This window comes from Amphibalanus amphitrite, unplaced genomic scaffold, assembly GCF_019059575.1.
Source record: "Amphibalanus amphitrite isolate SeventyFive unplaced genomic scaffold, NRLGWU_Aamphi_draft 000018F_arrow, whole genome shotgun sequence".
In the NCBI taxonomy this organism is placed as follows: Eukaryota; Metazoa; Arthropoda; class Thecostraca; order Balanomorpha; family Balanidae; genus Amphibalanus; species Amphibalanus amphitrite.
In genome coordinates, this window is record NW_024881514.1 from 78,755 (window position 1) to 95,358 (window position 16,604).

At 50.1% G+C, this 16,604-nt stretch overlaps 3 protein-coding genes across 3 annotated transcripts in view; all 3 read right to left on the reverse strand.

Moving 5' to 3' along the window:
* LOC122389040 (zinc finger protein 853-like) overlaps positions 1-2,292 on the reverse strand; it is a 28,257-nt gene extending 25,965 nt beyond the window's left edge. Inside the window, exon 1 of the mRNA XM_043380698.1 lies at positions 2,204-2,292. The gene's annotated coding sequence lies outside the window, so the exon portion shown is untranslated. The remainder of the gene's footprint in view (positions 1-2,203) is intronic.
* A 4,739-nt stretch (positions 2,293-7,031) lies between these two features.
* On the reverse strand, positions 7,032-9,979 carry LOC122389000 (thromboxane-A synthase-like). Its single transcript, XM_043380646.1, has 2 exons — positions 9,333-9,979; positions 7,032-8,665 (listed from the first exon to the last, which is right to left on the reverse strand). The coding sequence occupies exons 1-2, from the start codon at positions 9,419-9,421 to the stop codon at positions 7,204-7,206; spliced, it is 1,551 nt and encodes a 516-aa protein (XP_043236581.1). The 5' UTR covers positions 9,422-9,979; the 3' UTR covers positions 7,032-7,203.
* Positions 9,980-10,534: 555 nt separating this feature from the next.
* On the reverse strand, positions 10,535-16,419 carry LOC122388040 (glutamate receptor ionotropic, kainate 2-like). Its single transcript, XM_043378806.1, has 12 exons — positions 16,227-16,419; positions 15,788-15,991; positions 14,379-14,463; positions 13,905-13,948; positions 13,509-13,603; positions 12,835-12,972; positions 12,447-12,501; positions 12,042-12,184; positions 11,606-11,838; positions 11,207-11,322; positions 10,928-11,083; positions 10,535-10,636 (listed from the first exon to the last, which is right to left on the reverse strand). The coding sequence occupies exons 1-12, from the start codon at positions 16,281-16,283 to the stop codon at positions 10,535-10,537; spliced, it is 1,428 nt and encodes a 475-aa protein (XP_043234741.1). The 5' UTR covers positions 16,284-16,419.
* Positions 16,420-16,604: the final 185 nt, after the last annotated feature.

A 16,604-nucleotide genomic window follows, 5' to 3' on the forward strand; every position in this document is an offset into this window, starting at 1 on the left:
TTTGTTGTCTGTCGTCTGTCGAGCTGCTATGAACACTGAACGCTCTCACTCTTACTTTAAAGATAGTAGTTTAAGTTGAATGGTAGTGAGCTGTAATTAGACAGAGCAGCTATTCAGTGCTCACATCAAGCCAGGCTAGGAAATGGCATCAACTGTGGTGGGAGGAAGCAGGTTCGGCAGCCCTATGTTGTAAACTTCTGTTGTGTCTTGTGTTTGATCAACTTATGTTTTCTGCTCTGTTTTGTGCAGTGATAGTAGCAGGTAACTGCATGCTTGTCAAATTATGTGAATAAACGAATTCATAACATTGCATTTTTCTCTCCATGCAAGGAACAAGTAAGATGTTGTAGAAAATGTAATAGAGGGCTGCATTGCTGATTTTGCACTTTATCAGAGCTTTATTAAGAATTGCTTTCCTGAAAGCTACACACAGGCCACAGCACTGAAATTCACAATGTCATAGCTTTTGGCAGAAAAAAAGAAAAGACTTACCTAGGTAAAATTGGCTGAAAGTATGGCAGAGCAGGTCTTGATGCGTATGCCCATCCATGTGCTTGCCGAAGCCGAACTGACTGCAAGTTGCAACACATTAACTCTGACCCACCATGGTGGCTGGCATATCCTGAACGTTCACCACTCTAAACAAGACAACTTTCAGCCCTCAGCATTGTATTAAAACACTGTACATGACACTCAAAATTTGTTTCAGTGCCATCCACGAACATCAGTCGCCATTCACCAGGCCAGTAAAAACAGAATAGATAATAGTTTCAAACCCATGTAGTCAGAGTTACAAGGTCTGCACCTCAAAACAAAATCCAGGTGACATTCACCACGCCAGTAAAAAACAGGTACTTAGGTAACGTAACAGCTTCAAATCTGGTAACATGTTGGTCGGACTTTACACTACCATATTTACATGGAATAATATGATACCAAACAATAGTGCAACCATTCTGGACAACAAAAGTGTATGATAAAATTAATTTAGAATACTTTGGCAGCATGTGATTTACGAGCACAGGCAGGTGTTACCTACCAGCCTTCTCAATGCTCGTAAAACCAACATTGTAGTTTTGATTTTACCTTATATGATAACACACTTGGCTGCAATGGCACATTTAATTTAATACTGTGAAAAGACCAGTTATAACCACTTCACAAGCACAATTGCACCTCATGCCGACATCCTTTTCCAAAGACAGTCAGCAGCGTCTTTCGTCAAAACTGGAAGATCAATCCCCTTTCAACTGTTAACATCAAACATATTTCTTCATGGTGTGATTTCCATATGGAAACCTTACAGGAAAAGAATTAATGTCAATTGTCAGCTCTTCAAATTTCTTTGGACTTTCACTTGCAGTACCATATCCAGTTTGCTTTGATATTTTGTTTTTTATTCCATGTTGAAGTTGAACACCAAGCTCCAGATATAGCAGGCAGCTTGATCATATTCGGCCTTGGTATAATATCAGTCCAAGTTCCAGTGGTGGGTATCTTCTAATATTCAAATTAAAATGAAAAGCAATAGGCTTTCTCATGTCAGCGCCGACGACGGATTTCACGTTGATAAAATAGGGAGCTCAAGGTCAGCAAAACTCGGGTTCAAGGAATGGCGGGCGTTGAAATGACTGCTGACGTCATCGAAAAAACCGCTAATGGTTAAGAGATAGGGACTAAGCTGGTCCCACCCTGCAAGTAAAGGGAAGAAATTTCTTGAACACCATAAACCTGCGGGGGTTGCGACCAGGATAAATGGTGGTTTCTGAGCCTGGCCGCAAACTTGGCTATCTCAACTCAAAACTAATGTTAAGGTGGGATGGTCCCTTTAAGTTTCATGGTAGTCTGACAAATTGTCCAAGGGTACAGAAGCAAAACTTAACCACTACTGACACATTGACACGTCACATTATTTCAGCAGTGGACTGTCTGTAGTTGTACTCTGTACCATTACTCTTTACGTCATTCTTCTGATAAACCTGCAAGCCAACAGTCTCAACACATGATATAGTTAGCTAAGGTACTAAGAAGGTAGGCTCATAGGAATCTTGGGTAGGCTTACATTTACCATCCATAGCAATAGGCACCTCCAAAGGAAACATGTGACTGGTGACAAGACTTCAGGGTTTAAACAGACATCCAAACCATCATTTTAATTTAAGAAGGAAAAAACTCAGACATAAAACTTATCATGGGCACTCACTATTCACTGGTACATAATACTTGATCAGCAATACTTCAATTTACATCACCAATTATATTATGAAAGTGCTAATATCAGCGTAACCGGACAAATCTTCGTATGGCATTTCTTCGTCGCGCAATTCTTCGTCCGCATTTCTTCGTCCGCAAATCTTCGTCGGCGCATTTATTCGTGTCGCATTACTACGTCTCGCATTTCTTCGTAGGTGCAAAAATTCGTAGCGCATTTCTTCGTATCTGCATTTCTTCGTCGGCGCATTTCTTCGTCAAGCATTTTTTCGTCCACGCATTTCTTCGTCTACGCAAATCTTCGTCCGCATTTCTTCGTCCACGCAAACCTTCGTCTGCGCAAATCTTCGTCCGCAAATCTTCGTCTCCGCAAATCTTCGTCCGCAAATCTTCGTCCGCATTTTTTCGTCCACGCATTTCTTCGTCTACGCAAATCTTCGTCCGCATTTCTTCGTCCACGCAAATCTTCGTCCCCGCAAATCTTCGTCCGCAAATCTTCGTCCGCAAATCTTCGTCCGCAAATCTTCGTCCGCAAATTTTCGTCCGCATTTTTCGTCCACGCATTTCTTCGTCCAATCAAATCTTCGTCCGCAAATCTTCGTCCGCAAATCTTTGTCTGCGCTATCTTCGTCTCCGCAAACACTCGTCCACCAATGTGGTTCAATAAAAGCATGAAGAAATATCAGACAGTCAAGTGAATAACGAATTTGATGCATGGAATGGATGATCGAAACTTTTGAAGTCAGGTAGATGAGGTCAGTCAGTTGTTAAGCTATTGTATTTGGAGCCGACAATTGTAACATTCCATATCATTTGTGTCCCGGACATCCTTTTTTTCGCGGTCGTTGAACGACAATATAATCTCTTGTACCCTCGCCGGCATAGGCGGCGGAACGGGGAGGGCACCGGGGCACCGTTCCCCTCTTTAATTTTGGCCTTTTAACAGTAGCCCTATGGGCGTTGCATGGAAAGCATATTGGACCAAAAGTCGGCAGTGCCGTGCCCCCCCCCCCTTAATTGAAGATGTTCCGCCGCTACTGCCCGCCGGACCTATTTGTTTTCTACGGTAGGTACACGCCGGCCGAGGGGGCGGGTACGACCCCCCCCCCCCATCGCCGTTTCGCCACTGGTGGAGCTAGCGCGTCGCGGAAAAAAACGAGCGTGTGCGCCGTTACGAGCCGCAGAGATTAATACCCGATTTTAAGGCCTTCTAGGTCAGGGGTCGGCATACGGCCCGCGGGCCGGATCCGGCCAGGTGGGTGACGGTTGGATCCGGCCCGCGACCATCTGACGTCCGGCCCGCGGCTGGTATCAGCGACTTACATCGTGTTCCGGCCCGGCTCCCCCCCCCCACACACACACATACCACCTGGAAGGTTAAGCGAGTAGACCACGTGAAGCCGCCAAGTGCACGCAGCTGCAGCAGTCGTTGATGCTGCGCGCAAAAGCTGCTGACCAAATCTTACCGTTGCAAGTTTTGTCTAGAAGTAGAAATAGACAAAAACACCCGCAAATGGTGTTTATAAACTCATGAAGTGTGCGAAGGAAGAACTGTTGTGCCGAAGCACATTTGAGTCACTTTTATATCGGAGTCGATTTATGAAGGAACCGCGGGCCGGAACACGATGTAAGTCGCTGATACCAGCCGCGGGCCGGACGTCAGCTGGTCGCGGGCCGGATCCAACTGTCACCCACCTGGCCGGATCCGGCCCGCGGGCCGTATGCCGACCGCTGACCTAGAAGGCCTTAAAATCGGGTATTAATCTCTGCGGCTCGTAACGGCGCACACGCTCGTTTTTTTTCCGCGACGCGCTAGCTCCACCAGTGGCGAAACGGCGATGGGGGGGGGGTCGTACCCGCCCCCTCGGCCGGCGTGTACCGTAGAAAACAAATAGGTCCGGCGGGCAGTAGCGGCGGAACATCTTCAATTAAGGGGGGGGCACGGCACTGCCGACTTTTGGTCCAATATGCTTTCCATGCAACGCCCATAGGGCATAGGACTACTGTTAAAGGGCCAAAATTAAAGAGGGGAACGGTGCCCCGGTGCCCTCCCCGTTCCGCCGCCTATGCCGGCGAGGGTACAAGAGATTATATTGTCATTCAACGACCGCAAAAAAATGTCCGGGACACAAATGAGGAATGTTACGATTGTCGGCTCGTACAATAGCTTCACCTGACTGACCTCATCTACCTGTCTTCAAAAGTTTTGATTATCCATTCCTTGCATTAAATTCGTCATTCACTTGACTGTCTGATATTTCTTCATGGTTTTATTGAACCACATTTGTGGACGAATGTTTGCGGAGACGAAGATAGCGCAGACAAAGATTTGCGGACGAAGATTTGCAGACGAAGATTTGATTGGACGAATAAATGCGTGGACGAAAAAAATTTGCGGACGAAGATTTGCGGACGAAGATTTGCGGACGAAGATTTGCGGGGACGAAGATTTGCGTGAACGAAGAAATGCGGACGAAGATTTGCGTAGACGAAGAAATGCGTGGACGAAAAAATGCGGACGAAGATTTGCGGACGAAGATTTGCGGAGACGAAGATTTGCGGACGAAGATTTGCGCAGACGAAGATTTGCGTGGACGAAGAAATGCGGACGAAGATTTGCGTAGACGAAGAAATGCGTGGACGAAAAAATGCTTGACGAAGAAATGCGCCGACGAAGAAATGCGGATACGAAGAAATGCGCTACGAATTTTTGCACCTACGAAGAAATGCGAGACGAAGTAATGCGACACGAATAAATGCGCCGACGAAGATTTGCGGACGAAGAAATGCGGACGAAGAATTGCGCGACGAAGAAATGCCATACGAAGATTTGTCCTGGAATCAATATCAGTGCCTAATACACCTTGCCTAATACAAGCTGATTTGTAGCAATTTGTAATATCTGCGCGAGAACTGTCACATATATAATTGCTACCATATCAGTATTTGGAAGCACTTTTTCTTTTATTGGTACATATTTTTTGGTCCGTCGCAAATGATAACATTACAAGGGCTTTTCATTTCGGCGTAAGAACTAAATACCACACATTTGGGGATATCGTCTGGCCGAACACATTTTTCAGAATTGGCACACCTAAACAGCTGCACTGTCTTTCTTATGTAGGTACGCTGGAGAAGAAGCTGACAAGCCGAAGCTCTATACCGGTCGGCGGTCGGTCCCGGACCCGGTAGGCTGACGATTTGTAGGTAGGGGAGAGCGGGGCCAGTTGAAACACGGGGTCAGATGAAACATGGCTTTATTTTCAACAGTATGCAACATATGGCGTTGCCGACACCACTGCGCATCCGCGCTCGACCACTTCCTTTGTCAACGGCGTTTGGGCGGCAAACGGACGGTAATTTTGATTTGACACTTGTTTTTGTGTTTTTGAGGGGCGTTTGGGAGAAATCGTTTTAATGAATATTTTGTGATATCTCATATACCTTTGTTTGCTGAAAGAAGAACTCCTAGCTCCGGAATAACACCTTATTTGGCCCTTCATTCAGCATGATGCCGTCCCTCCAACTCGTTTGACATGTGCTTTACGGCGCGTGCGAGATGGCGGAAGCGGATGGGGTCAATTGAAACGCTTTTCTGAGGGTCAGTTGAAACAGGGCCACAGGCCGTTTCAATGGACCCCGGTGACCTTTGCAATGGTTATTGTTCAGGGGCTGTAAACATTAAAGGAAATAGTCCACCTTTGAAATGAGCTTTTAAACTGAAATAGTAGTTTAATAGAGCTCAATTTTTGACCCCTTTTTCTCCAGCCTTTTGCTTGAAAGCACACTATAGCCTGAGATATTTCTCATTTTCCTCATCCGCCCATTTTACCATAGTCTATGTACTTTATGTCACCTATTATGAGGAACTTTGCACTTTTAGCTTTCCAACGACCTATTGAATGTAGCATTTGGAAAAGTAAACCGGACAAAATATCTCCTTAAGAAAGTGGCCTTAAAGAGGAAAACATTCCATTGTTAAGAATAGGTGCAATTGACCCCATAGGCTGGTTCAATTGACCCTCGCATCGGGGTCATTTGAAACGGGCGTAGAGCTGTTTTATAAGCATGCGTTTGGCAGCAAAATATGTTTGAAACATAATTTTACATATCTTAAAATAAAGCCAAAAGAGCATATTTTTCATGGCATTGTGCATTTTTCGATATGCCAACTAGATCTCGCTGTGCATGTCAATATATAAAAAGTGGTTCAACTGGCCCCGCTCTCCCCTATTGTACTTACGGCTTTTCTCTCGCCCTGGAACGGATCTCTCCTTGGCCTTTCACTCGCCAGCCACCAATCAGCATGATCGCAGGCGATAGGTAATGGAATTTGTGCTTATAGGTATCAAGCTTGGTACAAAGTGATGCGATGCAAATTTCCCGCCTTTCCTATGAGCTGGGTCGTCCCCGAGCTCGTTTAGATAGTTAAGTCGTGAGTGGGTCGCGAGTGCGCCTATATGCCTGACCGCACTACTGCGTGTTTTTCACGCTCTCCAGCACACCAATGACGGGCCCGCGGCCTCGGAAGTGCACGCTGTGCTCCCGCAGCACGCGCACAAAAACGGTGAATGAAGGTCTCTCCGGCGGCGGTCGCGTGCTCGCAGGGACGATCGCTGCCGTCGGGCCGGTGTGCGGCATCCAAACATCCGGTACCGCGGGCGACGGAGTGGGTCGAATCGAAATCGGACGGCCCGAACACGGTCCTCAGGTGTGCCTGGCCGCCTCGATAGGATACTGCTGCCTGGGAGTGGTGACAGCCTAAGTTCGTGATCCTCACCACGTCTGACAGTCGCGTGCGGAAGGCATAAACCGTCGTATATTTGTATTTGTTTCGTGTATTTGCAAGTCTGCCCTTAACACTGGTTACATACACAGATAAACATGAACGTGCAACCCTCGTCCCTATACAGTGATTTAAGATTGTATCCTCTACGACACGCCCATTTATGGTTATGGTCCCGCTCCCGTGCAGTCACGTCCTGGCGATCACTACCGGGGTTCGACGCGCAGCTCGATTTTGCCGGAGGCAGGCGCCAGGGAGGGCGCCGCCAGCACGGGCTCCAGCGGCTCCAGGGGCGGCAGCAGCCGGTACCTGCGCAGCAGGTGGCACAGCACCAGCTTCATCTGCAGCAGCGCGAACCGGCTGCCGATGCAGTGGCGCGGCCCGAGCCCGAACGGCAGGTGCGCGCCGGGCTGCTGCCGGGCGCGGCCGGCGGCGCTGAACCGCTCCGGGTCGAACCGCTCCGGCTCCGGCCACAGCTCCGGGTCGCGGTGCAGGCAGAACACGGACACACTCACCACGGCGCCGGCCGGAACGTGCACGCCGCCCACCTCGGCCGGCCGGGCCACGCGGCGGCCGAACATGGCCGGGATGGGCGGGAACAGGCGCAGCGACTCCTGCACCACCTGCTCCAGGTAGGGCAGCGACAGCACCTGCTCACAGTCGAGCTCACCGTCCGGCCCGGCAGTCAGCTGCTCGGTTACCTCGGCCGCCAGCCGCTGCTGCACCGCCGGGTGGGCAGCCAGCAGGTAAGAGGTAAACGACAGCGCCGTCCGCGTCGTCTCGTAGCCGGCCAGCACGAAGATGAAGGCGTTGGAGATGAGCTCGTCCTCCGAGAGCGGCTCTCGGTCGGCGGAGGACCGGCGCGCGTCCAGCAGCAGCTGCAGCACGTCCTTGGGCAGCGCCGTCTCCGGGCCGGCGGCCGCCGCCTCCCGGTGCGCCACCACACCGCGCAGCCAGGCGGCCATCGTCTCATTGTGGCGCACCAGCCGGCCGGTGGCGCCGAGCGCGCGCAGCAGCGGCCGCACCAGGCCGGTGAGCGGCTGCAGCTGGCGCAGCCGGGCCACCAGCGGCACGCCGGCCACCAGCGCGCTGACCGTCTGCACCAGCGGGTGGCGCGTGTCGCGCTGGCAGCGCACGTCCATGGCCAGCGCCGCGCGGCAGATCACCTCCAGCGTCAGCTGCTGGAAGCCCGAGTAGAAGTCGGAGGCGCGGCCGGCCGCCCGGTCCTCCTCCACCAACTGCAGGAAGGTGCCGGTCGCGTCGGCCATCAGCGGTGCCATGCCGCGCAGCTTGGCCGCCGTGAAAGCCGGGCTGAGCACGGAGCGCACGCGCCGCCAGCGCGCCCCCTTCAGCGTGAGCAGCGTCTGCTGGAGCTCGTCGGTCAGCGGGCTGGCGTTGGCCGGCCGGTCGGGGAACTGGTCAGCGCGGCGCACGCACAGCTCGTGGATCAGGTCCGGGTCGGTGGTCCAGAGGTGCGGCGTGGCGCCCACGTAGACGGCCATGGTGGCGCCGCGCCGGCCGTAGCGCACGCCGTACTCTGCCAGCAGCCGGCGGGCCTCGTCCAGGCCGGAGCGGCCCAGCAGCCGGTCGGCGTGGCCGTACAGGAAGCTGTGCGGCGGCACCCGGTACCCCAGACCCTGCAGCACCCGGAACCGCTGCCATCGCCGGCTGGCCGCAAAAAAAAAGACGGGCGAGTCACTTCATCAGGGTGGGTGATGCCATAGCATTTTATTATGTCTCGTCACTCATGTTCTGGATATGCAATATAAAGGTCCATATGAAAATTGATCGCAACCACTTGACACTTACAACCTCATTTAGAACTTTTCTAGAAAACGTTACTAAAACTTTGTAAAAGCCGTTCGGTTTTTGCGTTACTTTCACTGTCGTAAAATAAACCATGACCGGCGCGGTGGTCCAGACCCTAACCCCTGTTTCTCGCCCGTGGAGTCATTACAACTGAACCATGAAACGTCACTTTGAATAATAATTTGAATAAACAGTTTAGCGCGACTGTTGGGTAATTGACCTAAGAACCGCGTTTGGGTAACCGCGTAAAACCTTTTACGTGCTCGGTATATAGGCCAGGGCCTTGCTCGAGTCGATTTATGGGCATCGTTAAAACGGACATCACTTCTCGTTTCCTCTATGTAACGCACTTCTTTTCTCAATGTTTGATCAATAATAGGCATTTACGCATCTTTTTAATCACTTATTTTAACGGTATATGCCCTATAAAATTTACTTTAATAAATAACTAGGTACTCAAAGCAACCAGTGAACCATTTGTTTATGAAAAATTGTTAAAAAAAAACATAAACGTTTAGTTACTCACATCAGAAGGAGGACGATTCCCGTAATCAGCGCCGGTAGAGCGACGTTCCAGACGGCGACTGTCAACAATTGGACGGTATGCAGCCCCATCCCGGCACCCTCAGCTAGCGGCGACACAAGGCTGTCTGTGCAACTCTGACAGTGACGCGACTGGCCCACGGTTCTCTGTGCTGTCTCTGACGGAGAGGAGACGGCACGACCGACCCGGCCACGGACCGACCCACGGCAGTGTCTGTGCGCACTGCGCAGGTTCTGAGGGAGGCGAGACGGCACGACCGACCCGCGCGAGACCGTGCGCCCGAATACCACTGCTGCCACGACGGAGACTCTGTCCAGTGTCCCTGAACGGTGAACGGGCGCGACTCACCGTGACACAGACACCAGCCGTCTGTTTTAAGTAGATATGTGCCTCCTCTTCGCCAAAAAGCGATTATATATTGCAGTGCATGAACTGTCACAGCGTGCCCAAGCAACTAGCATTTGTGATTTTGCGTACCATGTGCCTGACCATAAGACTGAGTAAAACAAATGCCATGACCTTCTTGCCCGGTCGTGTCGAAACATAAAAATGATGCTTAGCTCAGGCAACAAAGCATGACTCCACTCCTTTAGCGATAACATTCGTATTGCTGCAGGTCAGTTCAATGCCGGCATACATTTCAATGTTAATTGTAATTTACCTTCGTTTACGTTTATTACAAAGTTAAGTCCCCCTTTGTATTTGGTTAAGTGAATATGTATTTTGCATGTGTTTAGATTAACATCACGTCGCAGCTGATCAGTTTTCATGATTCACGTCGACCACGACAACAGGCTACATAACGAAAAGCACGTCCATTGCTACACAATGAAATCAGCCATACTGAAGTTGCTCGACTTTCTGACCGTTCACTCTGTAGGACGTAAATAACATACCAATCCACCTTGTCCATTTGTTACTTATCTGCATCTGACAATTGGCAACCTCAAATTACAAATGCCTAAATACTGGTAGGTCACGCATGACGTATCCCCTACGCTACTACTTTAAGTGCAGTATGAAGTGTCGGATAATGACAGATTTTTAAGTGTATCTGGATTCTAAGCTTCTTCAGCAAGAACAGAGCTGTCTGTCTGGCGTCTAGGAGCAGGCAGCAGGATGTCCTGATGGAGATGGTGACGCCACACTGAGGTCGGCTGACATCAGTGTGACGCTGGGGCGACTTATGACGTCATGATGTAGATGTTGGCGGCACACCGAAGTCGGCTGCCGTCAGTATGATGTGTGGACGCCTGCGACGTCACGATGTGGATGGTGACGGCACACTGAGGTCGGTGGACGTCAGTATGATGTGGGGGCGTCGGTGACGCGCTGGTTTGGTGGAGCTCCGACTTCGCAGCATAAACTGGAGTTCGCGAGCCATTTCTCCCAGCAGGGATACCTGCGGAGTGCGGAGGCACGAAAATGCGCTGAACGTGTTGGTTGCATTACATTTCCGTGAATATTCATGACTTTTGCATTGTAATTTGTAAGTGCCTTTCTACGTTTAGTACCTAACGTTCGCTTCCCTTGTGAAAAGCAAAGTCAGTCGCTATTTTCCGGTTTAAAGCCCTCACCTGGGTGGTGGGGTCCAGGCGGCGCGCCCTCCAGGCGAACTCTGCGATGGCCACGGCGCAGGCGGCCGCCATGCCGGCCAGCAGCACCACGAACACGCCACCCACCTGGTCCAGGCCCAGCTCGCTGGCAGACGACGGACTCTTCTTGGCGCGCCGCTGCAGCGAAAGGAACGAGGCCATAGAAATTACTCTGAAAACATACATAAAGGAATGCGCATAGCCTACAAAACTAATCGTGTTTACTGGCATGTCCTGTCGCACAACATCAGCTCTTCCTACCTTGCACATTCCACCGCCTTTCCTTTCCTTCCACCATTTGGTTTTCAGCGCATGTAGGGTTCCATTTTCTTGCAGAATTAAAATTGCGTTGCTGATTGACGACGTATACGGTGAACCTGAAACGCAGAAGAATAAATGTGGTAGAATGTACACATTTTAAAGGCAATATATGTGTATACTTGTAGGTAATATTACGATTGCAAGCTGAACTTAAAAATTTATGCTTACTTTCGATAGCAAAGCATGTGAATAACAACACTCACTTGAATGAAATGAAATGAATGAAAATGAAATGAATTGAATGAAACTCACAATAATGAAAATGCATATAATCACACGGGCCGGTAAAACATTTCGTTTGGGGCGGATAGATTAGAGATTCACTGAGATTGGACGCACCGGGCGGTAGGGCGATGCCGTAGCTCTTGGTGTCGAGCAGGCCGCCGACCTGCTGCAGCTCGCAGTTCCGCTCCAACACGTACTCGAGCTGCGGCGACTCCATCAGGTAGGCGTACAGGCCGTTGGAGCGTTTGACCCGCTCCACGCCCTCCGACGACTTGTTGATGAACACGGACGGACGCGCCGATTTCATGAACGCCCACATGCGCTGGTACGCGGCGATCTTGGAGTCGCTGCACGCACCGAATGGCAACAGATCGACGTTGGTCGATTGACGGTCTCTTAAGGATATCATCTCATGGTTTGAATAACTATGCAGAATATGCAGTCAACATAAATTCAATACCTATAGACCTCAAAATCAAATGCCTAATTGAACGATATTAGCTCATGCTTAATTTATCTATAGATCTCATGCGTTCACCGAGCTGCTCACCGGAAGAAATTTTTAGTGGACCCGGACACGAGGGCTCCGTATTTGATCTCGGTCTGTTTGGAGAGGTCCTCCGCGCTCTCGATCGGCGACACCATCCGCTCGACGGTGAGGAAGGCGGCCAGGTTGGCCGTATAGGACGATATCTGGGGAGACGGACACAAATAGCCATGTGGGGACGTCAGCCTGAAAGGACGGGGGGACGGTGGTCATGTTCCGACAAGCAATAAGGTCGAGAGTTTTTCGTGAACCTTAGTTATTTGTATCGTGATGATTACCTACTTGTGGCACTGAGGAGCCATTTTAGAAGTCCCATCTCGTCGAGGAGTGCACGCATGCGAATGTGCAACTAGTTAGGTACGCAACTAGCAACTGCGGCAATACGATGATTCAGTCGTATCCACTGACCATAATCAGAGTGAAGAACCACCACAGACCGGCGATCATCCGGGTGGAGAGCGCCCTGTGAACGGCGGAAACAGGGAGTCTATCGGCTCTAATTTGACAAACGTACGCAGGCCGACTGCGAAAATAGCCGGACACGTGAAAGGAAATCTGGGCAAATGTGGCAAAGGAAGGCACATTACGCTTATTTTCTATTCTTATACGTTATACTGTCCATAAATCAGTCAGCGTTGGTGATGTTTAGCAGCACCCAATGCTATATTAATTAAGCGTTATATTATGTATAACGCATATCGGCCCGTTGGAAGGATGACGAAAAAAAAAAAATGTAAGTAGTTTCTGACGAGAAACAGTCGTGCAACGCAAAGGTGCAGTGAGGTGCAGGTCTCACTTTGGGGCGATCTCGGATCCCTGCTGCATCAGCGAGCCGATGGTGAACCAGAGAGAGTTGGCCAAGCTGAACTGGTTCTCCAGCACGTCCTGTTGGTCCCGACACGGGTGGGGAACGTCCCACTCGTACGGACTGAACCTGCGGTACGGAGAGGGGTGACTGAACTTGCCGACACGGGTTGGGAACGTCCCACTCGTATGGACTGAACCTGCGATATGGGTGTGCAGGGGTGACTGACTGAACCTGCCGACGGGTGCAAGGGGGTACTCGTACGAAATGAACCTGTCGGCCAACCAGCGGGCTGTTTGACAGGGCATAAACCGTGACAACCAAATGACTGTGGTGCTATCACGATGACTGTATTTTTATCGCATGGACCAAGCTGTCAAGGAGATCCAGTCCCGGAGCGATGTAAGTTCCAGCGCTCCAACGATGGGCGACGTTCACATGTCTGGATGACCGTTCACATGTCTGGATGACCGTTCACATGTCTGGATGACCGTTCACATGTCTGGGTGACCGTTCACATGTCTGGGTGACCGTTCACCTGGCCATGTGACCGTTAGCTGTCTTGGTGTTGTCACCTCTCGCTGGAAGATCATCTACTTGACTAAGTCACCGTTAATTTGTCTGGGCGGCTGTCAGTTGTCACCTCTCGCTGTGTGGCCCCTCACCTGGCTACGACGAACAGTAGCACGGACACGCCCAGATAGGCGGCGGCCATGTAGAGCCAAACTTCCAGTGACAGAGGCGCCAAAAACGAGAACAGCTGAAAACGAAACGCACCGATGAAAATAGCGGTAAAATTTGCGCTGTACATGCACATATACAAATAAAGAAATACATCATCAGCATAGTGACAGAAAAGGCCGCGGATTGCTGAGCGCTTATGCACTTCTTAGAGGTGAAAAATCCAGAAATGCATCACATCGTCCAGTGTTCGTGCTTTGTTTTATAGATACCGGCATGGCATTGGCCATATAGGCCTGTGCAACAGGTCAGAGGTCAGGTGTGCAGAGGTCGATGATACCGGTTAAATAAGTTATTTAATCAGTCCCGTCCGGGTTTACCTGCGGTGGTTCCTTCTGGGGTGACGTGTACAAAATGCCGATACCTGCGACAATTGAGAAATGTTTCAATAAAAACTGGTAACCAAATAGGCACCAAGGTATGAAACCGCTAGCCAACAAACAAAGATCATCATTAATTCCTTGAAACGTGAATAAATTGCTTGAAATGGTCTACATGAACTCAATAAAATCGAAAGCCTAATAACCTGTCAGTGGCGGATCCAGGGGGGCAAAATGGGCATTTGCCCCCCCCCCCCAAACGGCATAGTTTTAACATTACGCCTATGGACGATGCATGGAAAGAATCGATAAATTGTTATGGTTTGCCCCCCCCCCCAAAAAAAAAACTCTGAGCTGGATCCGCCTCTGTAACCTGTGGCCACTGCAATCGAGGGCTTCAAGTATAGCTTCAAATTCATTGATGTCAACAAATAAAGCTGATTCGTTCGGGCAAAAAGAAAATACGGCACCTACCTAAATTCATCCAAGGCATTGTGAAATCAACCACTTGTTCCCTTTCGTAAGTAATGGTGAGATCGGTTACGGCCATGTCAGCTTTCTGCGAAAGGGAAACGATGAAGGCAAACGAAGCGTTTATAACTTCTTTGTGCAAGCTATTGACATCCGTTCTGTGCCGGCAACATCAGTCAACCAACAATAAGAGAACATTAACAGGAGCAAGAACAACATAATCAAATAATACGGGCAAAAGATGAGAGAGAAAGAGAGAGAGAGAGAGAGAGAGAGAGAGAGAGAGAGAGAGAGAGAGAGAGAGAGAGAGAGAGAGAGAGAGAGAGAGAGAGAGAGAGAGAGAGAAGAGGAGAGAGGAGAGGAGAGTGGAGAGAGAGAGAGAGAGAGAGAGAGAGAGAGAGAGAGAGAGAGAGAGAGAGAGAGAGAGAGAGAGAGAGAGAGAGAGAGAGAGAGAGAGAGAGAGAGAGAGAGAGAGAGAGAGAGAGAGAGAGAGAGAGAGAGAGAGAGAGAGAGAGAGAGAGAGAGAGAGAGAGAGAGAGAGAGAGAGAGAGAGAGAGAGGAAGAAAGACGTGCCAGACGGACAGAGGGACAGAGGGACACACAGACGGGGGACCATCAAAGCGTCCAAAACCGCAGCATCCAAAGTACGCAACATCCAAAACCGCAGCGTCCAAAGTACGCAACGTCCAAAATACGTCCAAAATCGGGTATATAGGGAGCATTCACAACGTCCAAAACCGAAACATCCAAAACCGCAACATCCAAAACGTATCATCCAAAAACGCAACATCCAAGGACGCATCATCCAAAGTACGCAACATCCAGAGTACGCAACATCCAAAGTACGCAACATCCAAAACCGTTAGGTTAGGTTAGGCTAGGTTAGGTTAGGTTAGGTTTCCTTATCCCCGGTAGGCATAAATCAGTAGGTTAGGTTAGGTTAGGTTAGGTTAGGTTAGGTTGGGTTTCCTTATCCCCGGTAGGCAAAAATCAGTAGGTTAGGTTAGGTTAGGTTAGGTTAGGTTGGGTTAGGGATAGGCAAAAATCAGTAGGTTAGGTTTGGTTAGGTTAGGTTAGGTTAGGTTAGGTTAGGTTGGTTTTGGATGTTGCGTGCCTTGGATGTCGTGGTCTTGGACGTTGTGGTTTTGGAGGTTACGTACTTTGGATGTTGCGTCTTTGGATGTTGCGTTTTTGGATGATACGTTTTTGGACGTTGCGGTTTTGGATGTTTCGGTTTTGGACTTTGTGAATGCCCCCTATAAACCCGATTTTTGACGTATTTTGGACGTTGCGTACTTTGGACGCTGCGGTTTTGGATGTTGCGTACTTTGGGTGCTGCGGTTTTGGACGCTTTGATACGGACCCCACACAGACATAGAGGCAGCGCCCGCTCAGCGCAGCTCGACACGGACCTGTTCCATGAGCTCGTTGACCATGCCGCTGGCCTCGCCGGTCACCGGGTCGATGCCGCCGTAGCCGCCGCACTCGACGAAGCGCACGCGGAAGTGGCGCAGCTCGGCGATGGCGTTCACCAGGTCGATGCAGAAACCCTCGAAGCGAGCGTTGCCGGTGAGCGACGGGTCCGACTCGTTCACCAGCATCACGTACGGCTCGTTCTGAGGACGGACGACACGTCAGACACAAAAGCTGCATTCGATCCATAAACACAACACACTTTCGGCACATCGTTACATTAGACACATCAGAAGCTCAGAACATCCTTCATAAAAATTACTTATAATAATAAATAAATGAAGGACAGCCATGAAAAGAAAACGGTTTTCTGTTTCAAGTCCCGGTCAAATCGAAACCAAGGGCGACCGCCCGAACAAGGCACGATTCCGGACTGACCACAGTGGTGATGACGACCAGCGTCTTGTTGCGCAGACTGCGCTCGATCTCCGTCATCCTGTCCCCTATGGAGTACCGAACTCCTCCGGCGGGGGTCCAGTGGCCCACGGGGGTCAGTCCCCCCTCCGACAGCTCGCTGATGGAGAGCGTGAAGTTGGTGCGCCGACCACTCCGGTCGAATTGGATCGGTCCCGATAGACCCGTGTGACGCACCTGACACAAAATAGAGACAGTTTTTACGGGTCAGTAAGTACTTACATGGGCAGGGTCAAGCTGCACCGGAGCGGAGAAAATTGATACGACAAACCACCGGCACAATAAGCCTCGTTAAAGCTGTCAGTCACAATCACATTCAGCGCCACCAGAAGGATGTCTCAT